Source organism: Acanthopagrus latus, chromosome 24, assembly GCF_904848185.1.
Source record: "Acanthopagrus latus isolate v.2019 chromosome 24, fAcaLat1.1, whole genome shotgun sequence".
Lineage (NCBI taxonomy): Eukaryota > Metazoa > Chordata > Actinopteri > Spariformes > Sparidae > Acanthopagrus > Acanthopagrus latus.
This window is the reverse complement of record NC_051062.1, coordinates 7,057,519-7,073,823: the sequence shown is the minus strand read 5'-3', so window position 1 is coordinate 7,073,823 and position 16,305 is coordinate 7,057,519. Positions and strand designations below refer to the sequence as shown.

At 43.3% G+C, this 16,305-nt stretch overlaps 1 protein-coding gene across 4 annotated transcripts in view; it reads left to right on the top strand.

Moving 5' to 3' along the window:
- Positions 1-5,504, top strand: part of zranb3 (zinc finger, RAN-binding domain containing 3) — an 81,856-nt gene extending 76,352 nt beyond the window's left edge. For all 4 annotated transcript variants that reach the window (XM_037090498.1, XM_037090497.1, XM_037090495.1 and 1 more), the window contains exons 20-22: positions 902-1,094; positions 3,654-3,785; positions 4,505-5,504. In XM_037090498.1, the coding sequence (XP_036946393.1) occupies positions 902-1,094; positions 3,654-3,785; positions 4,505-4,603 (424 nt within the window). In that variant the 3' untranslated portion in view covers positions 4,604-5,504. The remainder of the gene's footprint in view (positions 1-901; positions 1,095-3,653; positions 3,786-4,504) is intronic.
- Positions 5,505-16,305: the final 10,801 nt, after the last annotated feature.

Sequence of the window (16,305 nt, the reverse complement as noted above, 5' to 3'; positions counted from 1 at the left end):
ATCGAAGGGCTATATTGAACATTTCCAGGTTGAAGTGTGGACCAGACTTGTGTCAAACAGCAGATGCATGTAAATCTTAGCTTCAAGCAGCAGATGGGTGGGGTTTACAACAATGGCACAATGCACGCAGTCTTTTTTAAGTTGCCAATCAAAGAAAAGCCTATAAATTGACTTTCCAAATAGTTTGTGTGTGACTGACTTAAACTTTCCAGCAGCGATTGTCTTCTGTGCCAAAGCTCATCCATCTGGCACATAGAGAAAATTCAATTATACTCCAAGCTTTAAGAGTTTCTGTGCAAATCAAACCTCAAAATGCAACAGTGTGATGTTGACTTGACCTTGCTGCATTGTGGAAAGAATAATGTTTTCTGATGACGAAAATAGATTGCTTTTTCTCAGATTAGACTGGAAGTCTTATAGTTGTTACAGTCCTTTTCCTAACCCTGTCCTGTCATTCTGTTTCAATTCATTATCGCTGCATTTGAACACCAACGTGAGAAATGTATTAACTTAAGCTGCTGATTCAGTCTCTTCAATGTCTCGCTGTCCCTGAGCGGGAAACTTCACTCTCTCCTGTGGTCACTCTGAATAAGACCGTCAACTGAATTCCTTTAAGTGGAAAAATGCGTCTGTGTATCCCTTTGTATTTGCTACTCATTTAAGTGGAAATTCAATTTCCTCACGTCGTTTTCAAGGGCTGCCTCAGGTCAGCCAGTCAAGGTGAGAAACTTCCCTGCTGTATACCTGGGTGTCACGTTATAATCTACGTACAATGTCTCCTTTCAGCAGTGTCAGCTACAGAAGAATAAATATGAACGTGACTTTTGGTATAAAGAATTTCAGCTGTTAGTGTTGTAAATATGAAGTTGGTAAAGACTTGTTTTGTTTCTGCCACCCATAGGTGTCAGGAGGAGTTCCAGCTGCGCTCCAGCCAGACGTACATGCGCTCGCGGGTGCTGGAGGCGGAGCAAGGCATCTGTCAACACTGCGGCCTCCACGCCCACGACCTGTTCCTGAAGGTCCGCGATGCCCCGCCCTCCCAGCGAAAGGAGATGCTGGAGAACACTTGGCTCGCCCAGCTGTCTCTCAAACAGGTGGAAAGCAATAATTTCTCTCAGTATTAACTTAGCATTGACTGCTAATTAGCAGTGATGTCAAGAAGGTACAATTTTAATCATATTCATCACCATAGTTTGGTGTGCTAGCATACTAACATTAGGTGAAATTAGGTTGAAGGAACAACGACAACCTTCTTAAACATACTGGAACACAAAAAAACTGCAATATACACATCATCTTTACAGCCGTCTCCTGATGTGAGCTAAGTAACTGACAAGGAAAGCCATTTTTTGTCTGTGTAAGTGCAAATATAAAAGCACCCTGTGTTCTCCATCCTACCCACCTACGCACATATGCGCACACACACACAGGTTGATCTGCACTCCAGGGGGCCAGCTCCCAGTAAATGGATTGCTGGGCCCATTGATTTTTTTTCCCAGTGCCAGGCCTCGACCAGTAAGCCTGTTTGATTTGGTTGTCTGTTATCCTGCAAAGCCCCCCCCCCCCCCCCCCCACACACACACACACACACACACACACACACACACCCAACCTGACGCGCACACACAAACACACACACACACGCCTCTTCTCAGTGCCGCCGGCAGCAGCATCAGCGCCGATCGATGTGCCGAGCTTTAGAGGAAACAAACTCAGCCACACGATAAGACGCCGCAGTGGTTGAGGAGCCTTGAGATTATAGGCTCATTCTTTGGTTCATACTGGGGGTTCTGGTGTGTGTGTGTGTGTGTGCTTCCTGGTGTGTGCACATGTATAGATGGGTCTTTATGTGTACCTCGGGGTCTTTTTGGTGTGTGCGAGTATGTGTAGAACAGAATTTGGCCATGTGTGCATTGGTATTTTGATGTTTGTGTGTGTGGATTTTCTGTGCTTGGAGCAGAATTGGAGTGTGTGTAAGTGTGTAGTAGTGGAGGCCTGGTGTAGCAAGGTGCATGGTTTTGGCACAAAAGCAGGTTCAATTGACTAGAGAGTGTGTGTGTATGAGTATGAGTGTGTGTGTGTGTGTGTGTGTGTGTGTGTGTGTGTGTGTGTGTGTGTGTGTGTGTGTGTGTGTGTGTGTGCGTGTGAGGTGAACTCTGCCCCTGTGAGCAGGCCTGTTCTTTAAATCTGTTGGGATCAATTCTAGCTCGCTGCCTTAATGTCGACAGAGTAGCACTCAAAGCAGGAAAATTGAGTTTTTGCCTTGTATTCTTCCCATCAGGCTTCTCTTTCTCTGTTTCCAATTCTCTCACTCATATTTTGCTCTCCAACTCGCTCGCCCAGTATTCTCTCTGTTGGTCTGTCTTTATTTCTTTTCTTCTTTTCTCGTCTTTTCATCTGTTTTCTACTTCTTGTCGGTCTAAAACAAAACATTTTGTTCACATCCACAGCAGCAGGCAACATACTGGTCCTGGTTCCAAGTCATTCTGTTCCCGCTGTTTTCTCACTGCTCCACTGGAGCTCAGTAACATGCTGCTGTAAAAACCTCCGTTAAGCTGTATTTAGACACAGTGGTGCTTTGAGCTAGCTTATATCACCATGCTAAAATGTTAGTGTGCTGAAGTTTACCATGCGCACTACATTGGTTTAACATTTTTAGTATGAGCACAACAGCATTAAAATGAATTGAATCAAATCTTAGAATGCTAACATGCTAACATTTTGCAGTTAGTTAGTAACATGCTTTGTGCACAAGATGTGTGATGTTAAGTGTTTTCTTTGTACTGCACTGTTAATGCATACACCACTAGAACAGGATCTGTGGACTGGGTCGGGACTGGGATAGCTGATTAGCATGCTAACTTCAGTGGATATCTTTATATACAAAGAGATCACATTGTGTTTTAATTTCTTCCATGTTGCCCCTTTAAGTGTTGATCAGTGTTATTCACTAGATTAGGGAAAGCTAAATTCTTAAAAGCCGTTAAGAGCTGAAAGACGTGTGTATCCTACTGTAGCATGTTATTCCCTGTGGCTCATGTAACCTCATTTCTTTGTTAGGCAGATTAACATGTACTCAATCATTACGTTTCCCTACAGCCGCCCACTATGTAGGCCAGCAACATTTTTGGTGGATTACATGGCTGTACCTGAGGCATCAGTTTGATTCTCACATTAATCTCAGCACTTTAAACCTTTATCAGAGGCCTTTCTCTGTACTTTTCTTTCATTATTTCCTCTTGTAGATTTCTGTCATTTATGTGCCTCACTGTCATGTGCAGTCCTTGAGACTTATTTGTTTTTATCTTCTTTTATTTTGGAGAGCATTGCAGAAGTGCCCCCGCGGTGCAGAGATTTGTTTAATATGAATGATCTTGTGCGTGCTTGTGTGTGTGTGTATTTGTGTGTTTGTGTGTCTGTGTGTGTGCCGTAAAATAACAATTCAGGTCACTTTAGCTCTCGGAGAAGAAGACTGAGTTTTGCTAAAGATATCGCATCAGTTGGAAAAAAATTAACTTGAGCATAGATGGATGGTTTGGGAGGGAGGCGCAATCACAGCTTGTTTTTGGCAATTTAGAGCGGTACGAGAGAGCATCCAAGGGTAGTCAGTGTACTGAGACGCTTTTGCTTTTCCTTTCTGTGTGTGTTTCCAGCTGAACGAGATGATCCGCGCTCCAGTCGAAGGGGATTTCTGGCAGGTCGACCACATTCGGCCAGTCTACAGCGGAGGAGGACAGTGCTCTCTGGACAACCTTCAGACGCTCTGCACCGTCTGCCACAAGGCCGTACGTGCACACACTCCGCATCGCTGCACCCGTAACAACCGCAGCACCAGCTTTTAGAGCCAAAGGGCTTAAGGGGCAAAAGCAATTTGTCTAACACTTAAGGTGCACAGTGGATGGACCTCTCCTTTATCCCCATATAAAGAGAAAGCCTCATCCTTCATGTTGAGGATCACATGTGGTGGCAGTAATGTGATACATGGTCAAACACATTGATCAAAATTCGTGCCATCCCTCACAGAGCTATATATTGCCTGTAATATCATCACATGATGTGGCTGCGTGACATATTGATATATAGCATTTGTTGCAAAAAGGCTATACATCTGTCTCGGGAACGTTTTCTTCATGAGCTCCTTCAGTCAATATTTCATAATCACAGACAATTCTAAATCTGAAAAAAAGAGCAGAGGTTTCAAAAATAAAATAGAGCTTTCATTGTCACCTAAAATGTGCTTTACTTTCACGCCAAAAAGCCTTTTTGTCAGAGTGGGTGTCAGTTTGGAAGGAGACGCTTCATATGTTGACGTATCTAAACTGATGTGGAGAACTGCGCGCTCCGATAAGGGGATCCTCTCGCTGTTTATGCCACCGTTCAGACACTTTAATCTAGAGATGCTCAATATATTGATCTGTTTTTTTTCTTTTTTCTTTCTCTCTTTGAGTGCAGACTGCAGATTTAACTCTTACATCATGTTCTAATTTTTTTTTTTTCTCCGCAGAGGACGGCTCAGCAAGCCAAAGAACGGAGCCAGATGAGGAAGAGCGCCGCAGCCTCCAAGGTTGCGTCAGACATCAGCAGGTTCTTCATCAGGAAATGAAGCGGAGGTTTAGTAAGGGTTACACGGGTGTTTGAATTTCCTGAATCAAATTGAATCCTCGCTGATGTGATTTGTAACAGCGTGGAGGAAGACGCATCATGATTCTTCACAGACAAAACTTACGTTAAAGGAGCACTATGTAGTTTTGGGGTAGAATTTTTTTTTTATGCTTGAACAAACTAAATAAACAAACTCTCTTTGTTTTCATGACTGAATAAACAAACTGACCTTAAAGGACAACACAATTTTATATGGTTTTACTTTATTTATATGTGGCGGACCCTGCCACCTTTCTTGCTTCATACAGTGTTCTGGGGATTATTTTCCACTGAGAATAGCTTGTTTATTCAGATATGGAGAAAAGTCTGTATTATTCCCTCTTTAATATTGTAAATATTATGATTCTGAATTTCTTCTCCAAAACGACATAGTGCCCCTTTAAAGCATCAGCAGTGCCTTTCAAAAGGTGGCTTGCCCCTCACATCACTTAAAGATCTACCTTTACCTAATGATTGAATCAGTGGTGTCCCGTTGCTTGCAGCTGTAGAGATTTACTTTAAAAAAACACATAAGACTGCATCAAATGCTAATTCAGCCATCTCCCCTCTCGTCCCCGAACCGTCACAAGTGCGGTAGTTTTGATTTATGACGGCCCCGTTTTGCTCGAGGCGGAAATGGAGCAGGTTGTTTAGAGAGATGCTGCTATTTTAAGATTGTGCAAACTTGGTGAAAAGTAGCAGGTGAGAGACGAACCGGGGGCCTTTGCAATCAAAAACTCCAGGGCAGAACGCGCAAGTGTCCTCGTTGGCGGCTCCTCAACAAGTGGCGCCATGTAAATCTTCCATTTTGGAAGATGTATTAAACGATCTCCAGTGAAATAAAAACCTATTTTCATTTTGTTTCATGTTGTCTTCTTCTGTTCCTCCGGTGCTTTAACCACGGCTTGGACTGTAAATACACCAAGACGTTGGCTGTTCTGACAAGCCAGCAAATCGTTTCATCGCCTCAAGTCAGGAACATTATTGTCCATGTCCACGCATCTACCTCCTCTTCAGCTGTGCTTGATGATCTGAGCGGGGCTAAAGTCAGTCAGGAGGGCTATGTTTAGAGAGACGGAGAGCAGAGTTACTATGGAAACAAGGCTTCAGGTTCAGCGATGTCGGGAATATTGAATCTCTTCTTGTGAGAGTTATACAATGAGCCAGACAGACATCAGAAACTCCAATCAATACCGGCAGGCTCCCTGTGAAAACGAGGCCGTCACATTCCTCCGCAGCAGAATTTGACTTCCTCTCTTGGCGCTCAGGCCTGGCTGTTTGACGTCGCAGGTGTCGTCATGTCACGATTTGTCTTGTCTGTCAGCAACATCAAACTCCGAACTCAGCAAATTCCACCGTCGCTGGGAAAGTTTTACATTTTTCTGGCAGCCCCAACTTCTCTCAGCCTATCAGAGCGCTCGGTCGGAGCCACGGCTTCAAACTTTCTCGGAGCCCGTGTGGGTGTGCGTGTGGGTGTGTGTGTATTTCCCCTTCGGCTGCTCCAGGTCTCCACTTAATAAGACCGTTGTTCCTCTCCTGTCCAAACCGACAAGCTTTGTGAGTAATGAACATCTCCCAGGCAGCCTTCCAACAACAGCAGGTTTCAGAGTCAGTCCCTGTCAGCAGCCAATGACTCTGATCTGCTGTTTTATTACACCCAAAAGGTGTGTAACCATGTGTGTGTGCGCGCGCAGGAGATGGAGTAAGGGAACAGTGCAAAAGTGTAGCCGAGTGTGCTTTCTGTGCGTTACATAAATAAAGCGTGTGTGTGTTTGGCACAGAGGAAGTGTACATGGGAAGGGAGAGGAAGTGGTGTGTGTGTGTGTGTGTGTGTTTGTCAGATGGAGCCATAATGAGGCAGCGCCCAAAATGAAGATGTCTCGTTGTTCTTCCCAAAGGGTCTGCTGGGTAAAGAGCAGCACCGCAGCCGCGTGACAATGTTTGCGTTGGGCAACCGATCAGCCCAGAGGAAAAACATTTCCTCCACAGGTGATGACAGTAATAAAGATGGACTCAAACAGCGACGGACGACCGCAGAGGTTCCCGTGTTTGCTCTCCGTCTAACACCCCCACCCTCGACTCTTTCTTTAAAGCCGGTGTCGGGAGCAAAACTCACTTTTACCATCAAGTGCAATCAACTTCTTTGCCTGTATGCCACCGCTGCAGAGACATTTCAACAGGTTTCATAGCAACACAGCACACTCCGGACGTCACATGGCCAAAATTAGCCTGGGCAATATCTGGCGGAAATAATTACATATAGTTAGAAAATCACAGACAATAGCAAAAGGAAAGAAAAGGAAAATGGCGCCATCTGAAGAAAACCTAAGCAAGTGGAATTAAAGAGACGTGCAAAAACACCACAGCAGTAAACCTGCGATTAAGTACAACATAAATCTAATGGAGTCTGGTCTGATGATAAATGATTGTATTATAATAAAACTACATTTGACGATAAATTGATCACCAACTATTCTGATAATCGGTTAATCAGATTTTTTTTTATTTAAAGGGGAAGTATTACACTAATTTTTGTATAAATTGTGCAAATGTGTGACATGGTGATGTGGTGTGATGTCACAAAGTCACAGAATTAAAGACAGGATGACTGACGAGGCGTTTCAAGGGGCAGCGATTTCTGTGGGAAAGAGGAGCTTCCCATTTACCGTTTGAACTTTCAGATTGCAGCTCTTTAAATGTGAATATATTCTGGTTTCCTTGCTCCTCTCATTTCTTCCTGCCTTTTTTGTACCATTTTCTAGCAGTTTATAGCCATAAAAAACCAAATTGATTAATTGACAATGACAATAATCATTATTGCAGCCCTGGACTAACACATTTTGATTTGATCTTGTCACAAAAAGCATGAAGAGGAAAAGAAAGTTCGAAGAGCGATACATTTCCTGGACATGCTACTGTCAGATCTGCAGCAGCGTCTCTCAATGTGGGTCAGAGGACCCCTGGGGGCCCTCCACAGGATCCCTGGGGGTCCACAGCAAATTGAGAAATAGATTAATGTCACTGTAACTCAATTCCATAGGAATTTCTCTAATTACAGGCGTAACATTTTGTATGAGAGTGATTGTTGTTATCAGAGGTTTCATTTCCAATATTATCTCCCCCGCAGGATGGAGGCAGAATGTGTCTTTTTGGGGGTCTGTGACATGAAAATGTTTGCTCTTCCAACCAGGCAAAACTTGACAGTAAACTGTACAAATTATTCATAATTCAATCATGATTTGCATTCAGACAGAAAGGCGTTATATTTGGCCCCATTCCATTGGTTATTCCATTTCAACCTCGCCTGCCCCCATAATCTACTTTGGCCCTTTTCAGCTGAAGGAAGCGCTTCTACAAACCCAATCTTGTGTGACAGGTGTGATGGAGAAGGGCCAATAAAAGCCTGCACGGCGCGCTGCATGCTGCCGCCGGCTCTCCAATCCGTGGCTGATTCCTGCTGTGGTTTGATTCCTGGCTGCCACACTCTCCACTGTGATCCCTCTGTGTCTGTGACCCTCCCTGCCCTTCAGCAAGGAAAAGGAAATAGACACGAGGGAAGTCGTACCCCGCTGCTCTCCTTCAGGAGTGAAAAACAGGCATGGCACCGTCTCTGTCTTGCCAAAGCACCTCTGGTTTTCTGTCATTGGGTGGAATGTGAACTGCAGAACCTCATTATAGGAAAAGGAGCGGACCTCCAGTCAGACCTCTGTGGTGTTGTGTTACGACATCAAAAAAGCTTGTATTCTAAAAGGATGCACCCGTATCGTCTAATTGAACTCCGGAGTCGGCGTTTAGGAAGCGGTTCTTGGCTTTAAACAGCTACAGCCGATGAGAGGCTTTTGTCTTTATTGTCATATTATCTCTTGGGATGGTGATGAGATGATTAATCATTTCCTGCTGCAGCCTCGCGCTCGCAGAAGGCTGGCACCGCTCGGCGGAGCGCGACGCCCTGGGTGGAGGAAAACGGTATTATGGCCCAGGTAATTGGTGGAGGACCATCACTCATGAGCGATCTAATTAATCTCATTAAAACACCCTCTCTGGTTGCATAGAGATGCGTCTTGAGGACCGCCGCAACAGAAGGAGTTTTTCTAAAATGGGCTTATCCATCCTGATGAGTGTCATACACGCAAATGATATTCCGAGAGAAACTGCAGCCGAAGCGAGGAACAGAAAATCAATACAGCAGTGCCATGTAAACCGCGGCTGGCCATTTCCTAATGTCATTCGGCGTAGTAGGGGATGTGCGCTGGTAAAAAGGATGCTTTCTCATTGCTCAGCTGGAGGTGGCTTTTGTCAAGTCCAAATTCTATTTATTCAAGATGGCTCCCTGGTTGTCTCCCAAGATGCGAGGCATGCTGCGGATTAAGACCAAAAAACGCAATCAATTCACCCAGCAGGAGATCAGGGGAAATAACAGATAAGGTTCTTAGTATAATTCATACAGTCCCCAATCTGGCTAGGATTAATGTATGTCTTCGCTGTGGCTCGCTCTCATTTGTATGTTGGAGCTCGTGTGGGGCTAAATTGGCGCTTCATGTGGCCCATTACAATCAGGCTTTGTTTGGAAAAGGCTCCTGTGAGGCCTGGATGTGACCGCGTCATTTACACGCCGTCACTGCCTAATGCAATTTAGGAGTGATGTAATCTTATCTATTTTTTAGTATCATTAAGATTTTCCAGTGTCAGCATATTAATCCGTGTATAAACAAAACACTGTTGAGCATTCAATGAAGAGGAAGCCCTAATGGCTCTTGACATCAGTGGAATAAAGCCACAGTGTGCTACAGTGTAACCGTTTCTCCCTTTCATGCGCGCCGTGTTCAGAAGATTGAGGTTAGAAATGGAAAGCAGAACAAAACGCCCTCCGACAAGTCCCCCTTTCATGAGCCTTAAAAGACATCTTTTCATCTCCCATTTCATTTTGCGGCCATTGATCAGCCATCTTTCATTGATTGCTCCCAGACATCTATTCAGCCGCTCCGTCGCGGCTCAGCATGCCCACGTTTCATAGGTCTTAATGGCAAGGTCTGGCTTTTGTGCTCGGATTAAAACCCTGAATCGCAATCACTTAAATTCGCCGATATATTCGCAGGAAATAATCTTTGTTGAATTTAGTGGAAAGTTCAACGGTGTTAAAAAGAAACGGGCGGATTCTTAAAATTCCGGGTGGGCGAAAGAGGACGTCTCTTGCCTCACCGTGTGAAATTAGGATTTTTATTTTTCATTTTTTTACCTTTCGGCGCACGAGCCAGAAAAAGGTCATGTCAGTCGTGTGACAAGAGTGACAGGTCTGGGGCATCATTACTGAGACTTGGAAGGTCTGTGTAAGCACCTTTGGTCACCTCAGGAGAATAGATCCCCGCTGCGCTGCTGCCGGCCTAATGAGCACAGACAGCCCTGCGTCTAATGAGAAGAGGGCGATTGCGACTGTCTTCCATCAGCCCTGTGCTCCATCCGTACAACATCCCCATAATGCCTTGAACACACGGCATGAGCAGCCCGAACAGCGGCGGATATCTTGTCACAGATCAATGCAGGGGGCGACGGAGTCAGCCGAAGGAATCTGCCAAAAATGTCCCCATCGTTTTCTATAGTTTGCTTCGTATTTACCCACACTTCCACACAGTCATGTGAAAGCCCAAATTTAGGCACTTTTCAGTCATTGCAGGGAGAATATCAACCGCCTGTCCTCTTTGTGGCCGCTTCTTTCCAGCTGGCGAAAAACATGTTTGGATCACATCTACTAAAGCAGTCTTTTTTTAGTTTCCAGTCAAACATTTTGTAGATTCCTGGCACCTCAAACTTCACTTCGGTTCATCTGTTCTCAGCCTCTTTGCATTTCAGATTAGAGTGTGTGATGCTTTATGGATGCCAGAGGGGAACCTCGGCCCGGTTCACCTGCACGCAGCTCACCTTCTCGCGCATCATCGCGCTTCTAAAAGCGGAGCCACAGGTTTGCAGATTTTATCGTATATTAAACTGAGGATCAACAGCAAAATGAGCTCTTCTGTCCGCACTGAAAGGTTGTTATTTCTCAAACTGTATGAACGCCTTTCAGTGAATATCGGTGGACAGATTGGCTTTGGTCTCGGCAACAATTGATTCGCCTTTGGTGGTGGTCCAGATCTGGGATTTCTGCCACTAGATGATTATCACCTTGTAGCTGTAATTATAAAACTAGCAAGTCGATTCCAAAAGTTTGGGATAAGTTTGCAAAGGCCATGAAGCGAGTTTAACTCAAGGCGGAAGTGTTAGGAGCGATTTTTTTCGGGTGTAAGTTGGAGAGTTGTTCAGCGTTGGCGGAGGCTTTTTGAGCTACCAAATTAGTTCGATGAAATCAGGAAGGAAGGGTGGAAACACCTTTTCTCAGCACAGTTATTCACGTTCTGTGAAGTTACATTGGCATTTAAATGTACTTTTTTTTCCATTAGGGCTGTTTGAAGCTGTGATGTAAGCTACTGTGAGGCCTTCCCTCCCTCATTAGCAAAGAGCTAAGCCTATTAATCCACTGAAGAGCAGATAATTTAAATCACTGTCACCACCTTGCCTTCTTTGTTTATGATATCATGAATGTTTTGTGGCAAAAGGTACAAAAAAAAAAATGAAAACGATGTCACTCTATGCTGCTAAATGGAAATGAATGGAAATGTGTAGTGAAACGCTATCATCAATCTTTCATCATATATGTAAATCTGACTCCATTGTGATGCAAAGTCAATTATACCTGTGTGACAAACGTCCATTGAAATTTATTGATAAGTACTCTCACCATTGGCTGTTAGAGTGGGTTGCATTTGGCCACTCAACTGTGGACATCTTCACACCCACACCACTTTTTTCCCGTTTTTTCCCTGTATATTCAGTTATGCCAGTTTCTCAATTACTGTGTGAGTGGGCTGGTGCAAAAAAAAAAAGAGAGAGAGAGTTGGTGGGGGGGGGGGCTTGGCCATAGCGACGTTCACCATCATCAGCCCACACAGAATTATTCTATGTGATGATATAAATCTTATTTAATTATGTGATAGCGGGCAGGTTTGCCAGCCGCGATGAAAGGGAACGAGGTGTTCGGATATACCTGGAAAAGCGAGTTGGACCATTTAACACAAGGCAGAAGCATCCGTGGTTATTCCTGAGAGTGTAATAATTGCGTTCACGTCGTGCCAGTGTTTATATAAGTCCATAGCACCGGATAACTTTTTTTGGAGGGGTAGTTTTGAACACATGATGTCCTAGATTCATATCAGGTGTGATAGTGAAAATGTAACACTGCTAGCAGCAAATAACTAACAGAAAATCAGGTGGTCAGTGTCTGACAGGTGTATTTGGACAGGATAAATATTACAGTATTCGCTCTGCTCCTGGTTATTTAACCTATTGTTCCCAGACATAATTGTAACCATGATGAAATGACAGGATGTGGTCAGTAATAGATGTAGACACCAGTGACAGACTAAGGATATTTGCGGGGCAGGGGCAAAAAAATAAATAAAAAAGGCACCAGCTGTATGAGGTGGGGCACCAGCCCGCAGAAAGTCTACTACACAAGTTTCAAGTCTTCTTCATTACAGCATGATGTTCATTTTGTAAATCCTTGTCCTATTTAGAATAAAATTGACAGTAAAGCAGGGCTTTAATATCGCAGTCCACATACGAATGGTTGACACCATAGTGGGTTTAACTTTGGCTATAGTACATGGACCACATTATCCATGGGTTATATACAATATAACGTGCAGTCATGACCTTTAGACGTCTATGTAGGTGGACTGTGTTATCTTTTGGACAGAGCCATACTCGTTGCTCCCCTTGCTTCCAGTCTGGTATGCTAAGCTAGGCTAATCATCTCCTGACTGTAGCTTGACATTCGGGTGGTGTGAATTTTCTTTTCAAACGGTCTGCAAAAAAGCAAATAAGTTCCTAAAATGTTGTAACTATTCATTTTTACTGTCGCTTATTTGCCTCAACCACAATCTTTCCCTCACCTCGACCATACCATGATTGCCAAGCTCAGATATTCTAGGAAGCAAGGACTGGTGTTGGCAAACACTGTCATTAAGTGTAAAATTAACCAATTTCAATGCCCTTGGCTGGCGATCGGGTATGTCATAGAGAGGGAACAGACACAATCAATCCACAAATGGGGATAATGGCACTCAGTTTTGAACGGCTTTTCCTTGAGGGCATTCAATTGATTGTTGCCCCTGTGGATTCCCCTGTTGGAGGGGTAGGAGGGTGTTTCAGATGCTGCTGAACGATCCAACAAGCACTTTGTTTGAGGCATACTAACGACTTAAGAGTCCTCTGACATTGATGTCTTTCAAGATCGTCTTTACTGAAAGATCCTTCCATCTTCCTCCAACCCAAACCCAGTTCATGTTAGTCGCAGCGGTACTGTTTAATTATTTGATCCTTGCATCCATTCACATTTGTCTGCAGTTCATTTCTTTTCATAACGTGCAGCATCACGATTGTGGCCCCTTAATAGATCAGTTAAATTCAGATGAAATTTTAATAATGTCTGTTGAGAACTTTGCTTGCTTTGGCTATGGAGCAAAAGAGGCAGATAGAGAGTAATAAAATGAGCAGTCAACACAACAATCAGACATATTCAGCAAAATAGAGCAAACAAAGATGCAGCATTGTTATTCATACATAGGTTTACAGTGACTTAATATGAGTGGACTGTCCGAAGATACAAATGTGCCGAAGCTATTGATCGTGTCCGAGTGATCGAGCTTTCATCAAATCAACAAGAGGCAGATTTGAAAGGAAGAAAAGCAAGATAATAAGAGGGCATCAACACATACACACACACACACACACACACACACACACACTGGAGGAATTACCCGGCAGCAGGTGCATCTCGTCTTTTGGATATTTGCTCTCAGACACGCACACACACGGAGGATTAGCTTTGTTACGCCCACAAATGCACACACAAAAGCACAGATCGCTGCCTCGCACACACACACACACACACACACATATAGACACATATATACACACACAAGCATACTTCTGTTGTTGAGGACACGTTGATAGAAGATTACAGATGTTTCCAGTCTTTCGGTGTCATCGTCTCAATGTCAGCAGTGTAATATTTGATATTAGGTGAACAAAGAGAAGAATCTCAAGTATGGAATCAAATGCAAGACATTTTCATACCGCAGCTTTTTCTACCTGCTGTGCTTGTCTGGCTCAGCAGGTAGAAAAACATATAGTTTTTTTATTGCTTGTCATTATTGTGTAATATATTTTATGAAACCGCAGCAGTTATGGAAGCAAGATACCATTATCGTAACTCAAAGCTGAAACCAGAGTCACTATTTTCATCCGCGCTGCTTCACCTTAAAATATCAATAAACCCTTGGCAGCACCCCCGCCGCTTCACCCTGCCACTGCGCACACGGAAAACCAGATTTCTATGCTGTCGACCCAAATCCAGCTTTGGAAAGCCTCGACTCCTACCTTTCCAATTCAGCTTTCTCAATAACCCAACTCATCCTCCTCCTCCTCATACTCCCACTCTGCCGCATAATCCATAACATTTTGTTGCGCAGCTACGCCGATGACACCCAGCTGTATCTCCCACGGAAAAAAAAACGCGGATCGTCAAACCTGGCGTAGCCGCTTCTGTCGCGTTAAGTCCAGGGCGTCCTCAAACTTGTAACAGCTTGATGATGAGGAAATGTGAACTTCCCTCCGTCAAATAATCATTGTAAGAAAAAATTGGCCAATCAGAATGTCAGATTAAAGGTGAAAGAGGTTGTGATACTATTCCAAACAGAATAAACCTCTGCAGAGTTGTAGATGTGTATTCATGTTTGCATATAACTTTGTTTGGTCTACAGCAACTTCTTTTACATCAAAGCCAGTCCAGGCAGTTTCAAACATGTACTGATCATTTTCAAATACCTGAAAGGTCTGACCTCACTGTATTTCTGTGCTGAGTCTTGATGCTACTTTAAGATGGCTGAGGCTTAGATCCAACATATAAACAGGCCTCAGTTAGACACCAGAGCTTATTTTGTTGCAAGTCTACTCCTTTATTTATTATGTTCTGGGCAAAGTAACCTCCCTTTTCTATTGAGGAGCTTCCTCCAAAACAAGCAAACAAAATTAATGAATTGCATGTTTTTGTGAGGTCACTGCCATCTCTTAAAAAACTCCTTCTCGTCTCGTCTTTGTTGACTTTATAATATTCTGAATCTATGAGCCAGGTTTGTCATTTTTTTTTTTTCATTACTCATTGATTGTTATTATGGTAACTCAGTCCTTTGATAGGGATAAGGAAGCTAACTTTTCAGACTTGAGCATTGTTGCATTTATTTGAAGTTGTGTCCCAATATTCACTCTCCTTTTAGCTTCTCTGGTTTCCACCAACTCCTGATAAAACTGTCTTTAGCTGCTAAGTGCTTCACTGTGTCCCCTAGCTTGTGGCTAATTTGTCTTTCTGACCTTTTTATACAGAACAGGTAGATTTTTTTTTGCTGAAATCAGCTTCCTGCTGTTGCTTTAAATGAGGTTGATGAGAAGCGTAAAGCAAGAAAGTAAACCAAAGGTGCAAAGCCATAAAACACCAATATTGAGCTAAAAATACGTTGAAGTGCTCCGTCGAGCTGAGGGGAGCTGCAGAGTTGAGTGATGATTCTATGTGGAGTCCAGTTTTAATTTTGGGTAACCGTTTGACTCACATTGGAACATATTAGAAACCAAAATCGGACTGGTTTAGAGCGGTCTAAAATATCTTTGTGCAACAAGGCCAGAAATGGTTGGACAAAATCAAATTAAAATAAATAAAAATAGAAAATATCTTCATAAAATTTTGGGATACCAACAACTCTTTTGTAAAGATAATCCAAGTCTCGGGTCCTTGCTTTATTTAGTGTTTTGTCTCCTATGTGTATAGATTTAATTTTTTTAAATTAGATTTGGTGAATAAAGGCGAACTCATCAAACCATTCACTGAGGCACTCTGCCCTGTATGAAGGCATTTCAACTAATTTATCAAGGTTTTTACTTGTCATTTGATTGTACTGACTAAATTAATGGTAGGGAAATATTTCACTTTTTAACTTGGCTAAAAGATTGTATATGTAAGATTTGGCCAGCTGTTGAATTCATATTCAAAAACAAATATGGGGCAGCATATCACCAGAATGCTAACTGCTGCAAGCTGTAGCTGCTGCTAGCCGGTTAACTCAGTTAGCTGTGGAGCTAACGGTACGGACTGGGAGCATGCAGCGGCGGGCGAGTGTTGTGTACATCACAAGCTGCATTATTGTTTTACTATAACAAAATTTGATGCATTGCTGTAGGTTAAACCAACCAATAGTATATAAAGTAGTTAAAATTACCATACCATTAGCATCAAAATACAACATACACATTAATGCAGCAGTAATATCAGTACCAGTTTTGTGTCTGTGTGCTATGTGTGAAGCTAGAACCAGGAGGTGATCAGCTTAACCTAGCCGGGGGAATCAGCTAGCGGTTGTTGCGCTACAGGGGTTAAATGTTGTATAACATGTTAATTTGCGAGCTGCAGAGGTGCAGGTAGGATCTCTTGTGCTTTGGACAGAGCCGGTTTAGCGTCTTGCCTGTGCACCACTATGAGAAATCCTTTTCAGTTGTTGTGGCTCTGATGACAAAAGCCAT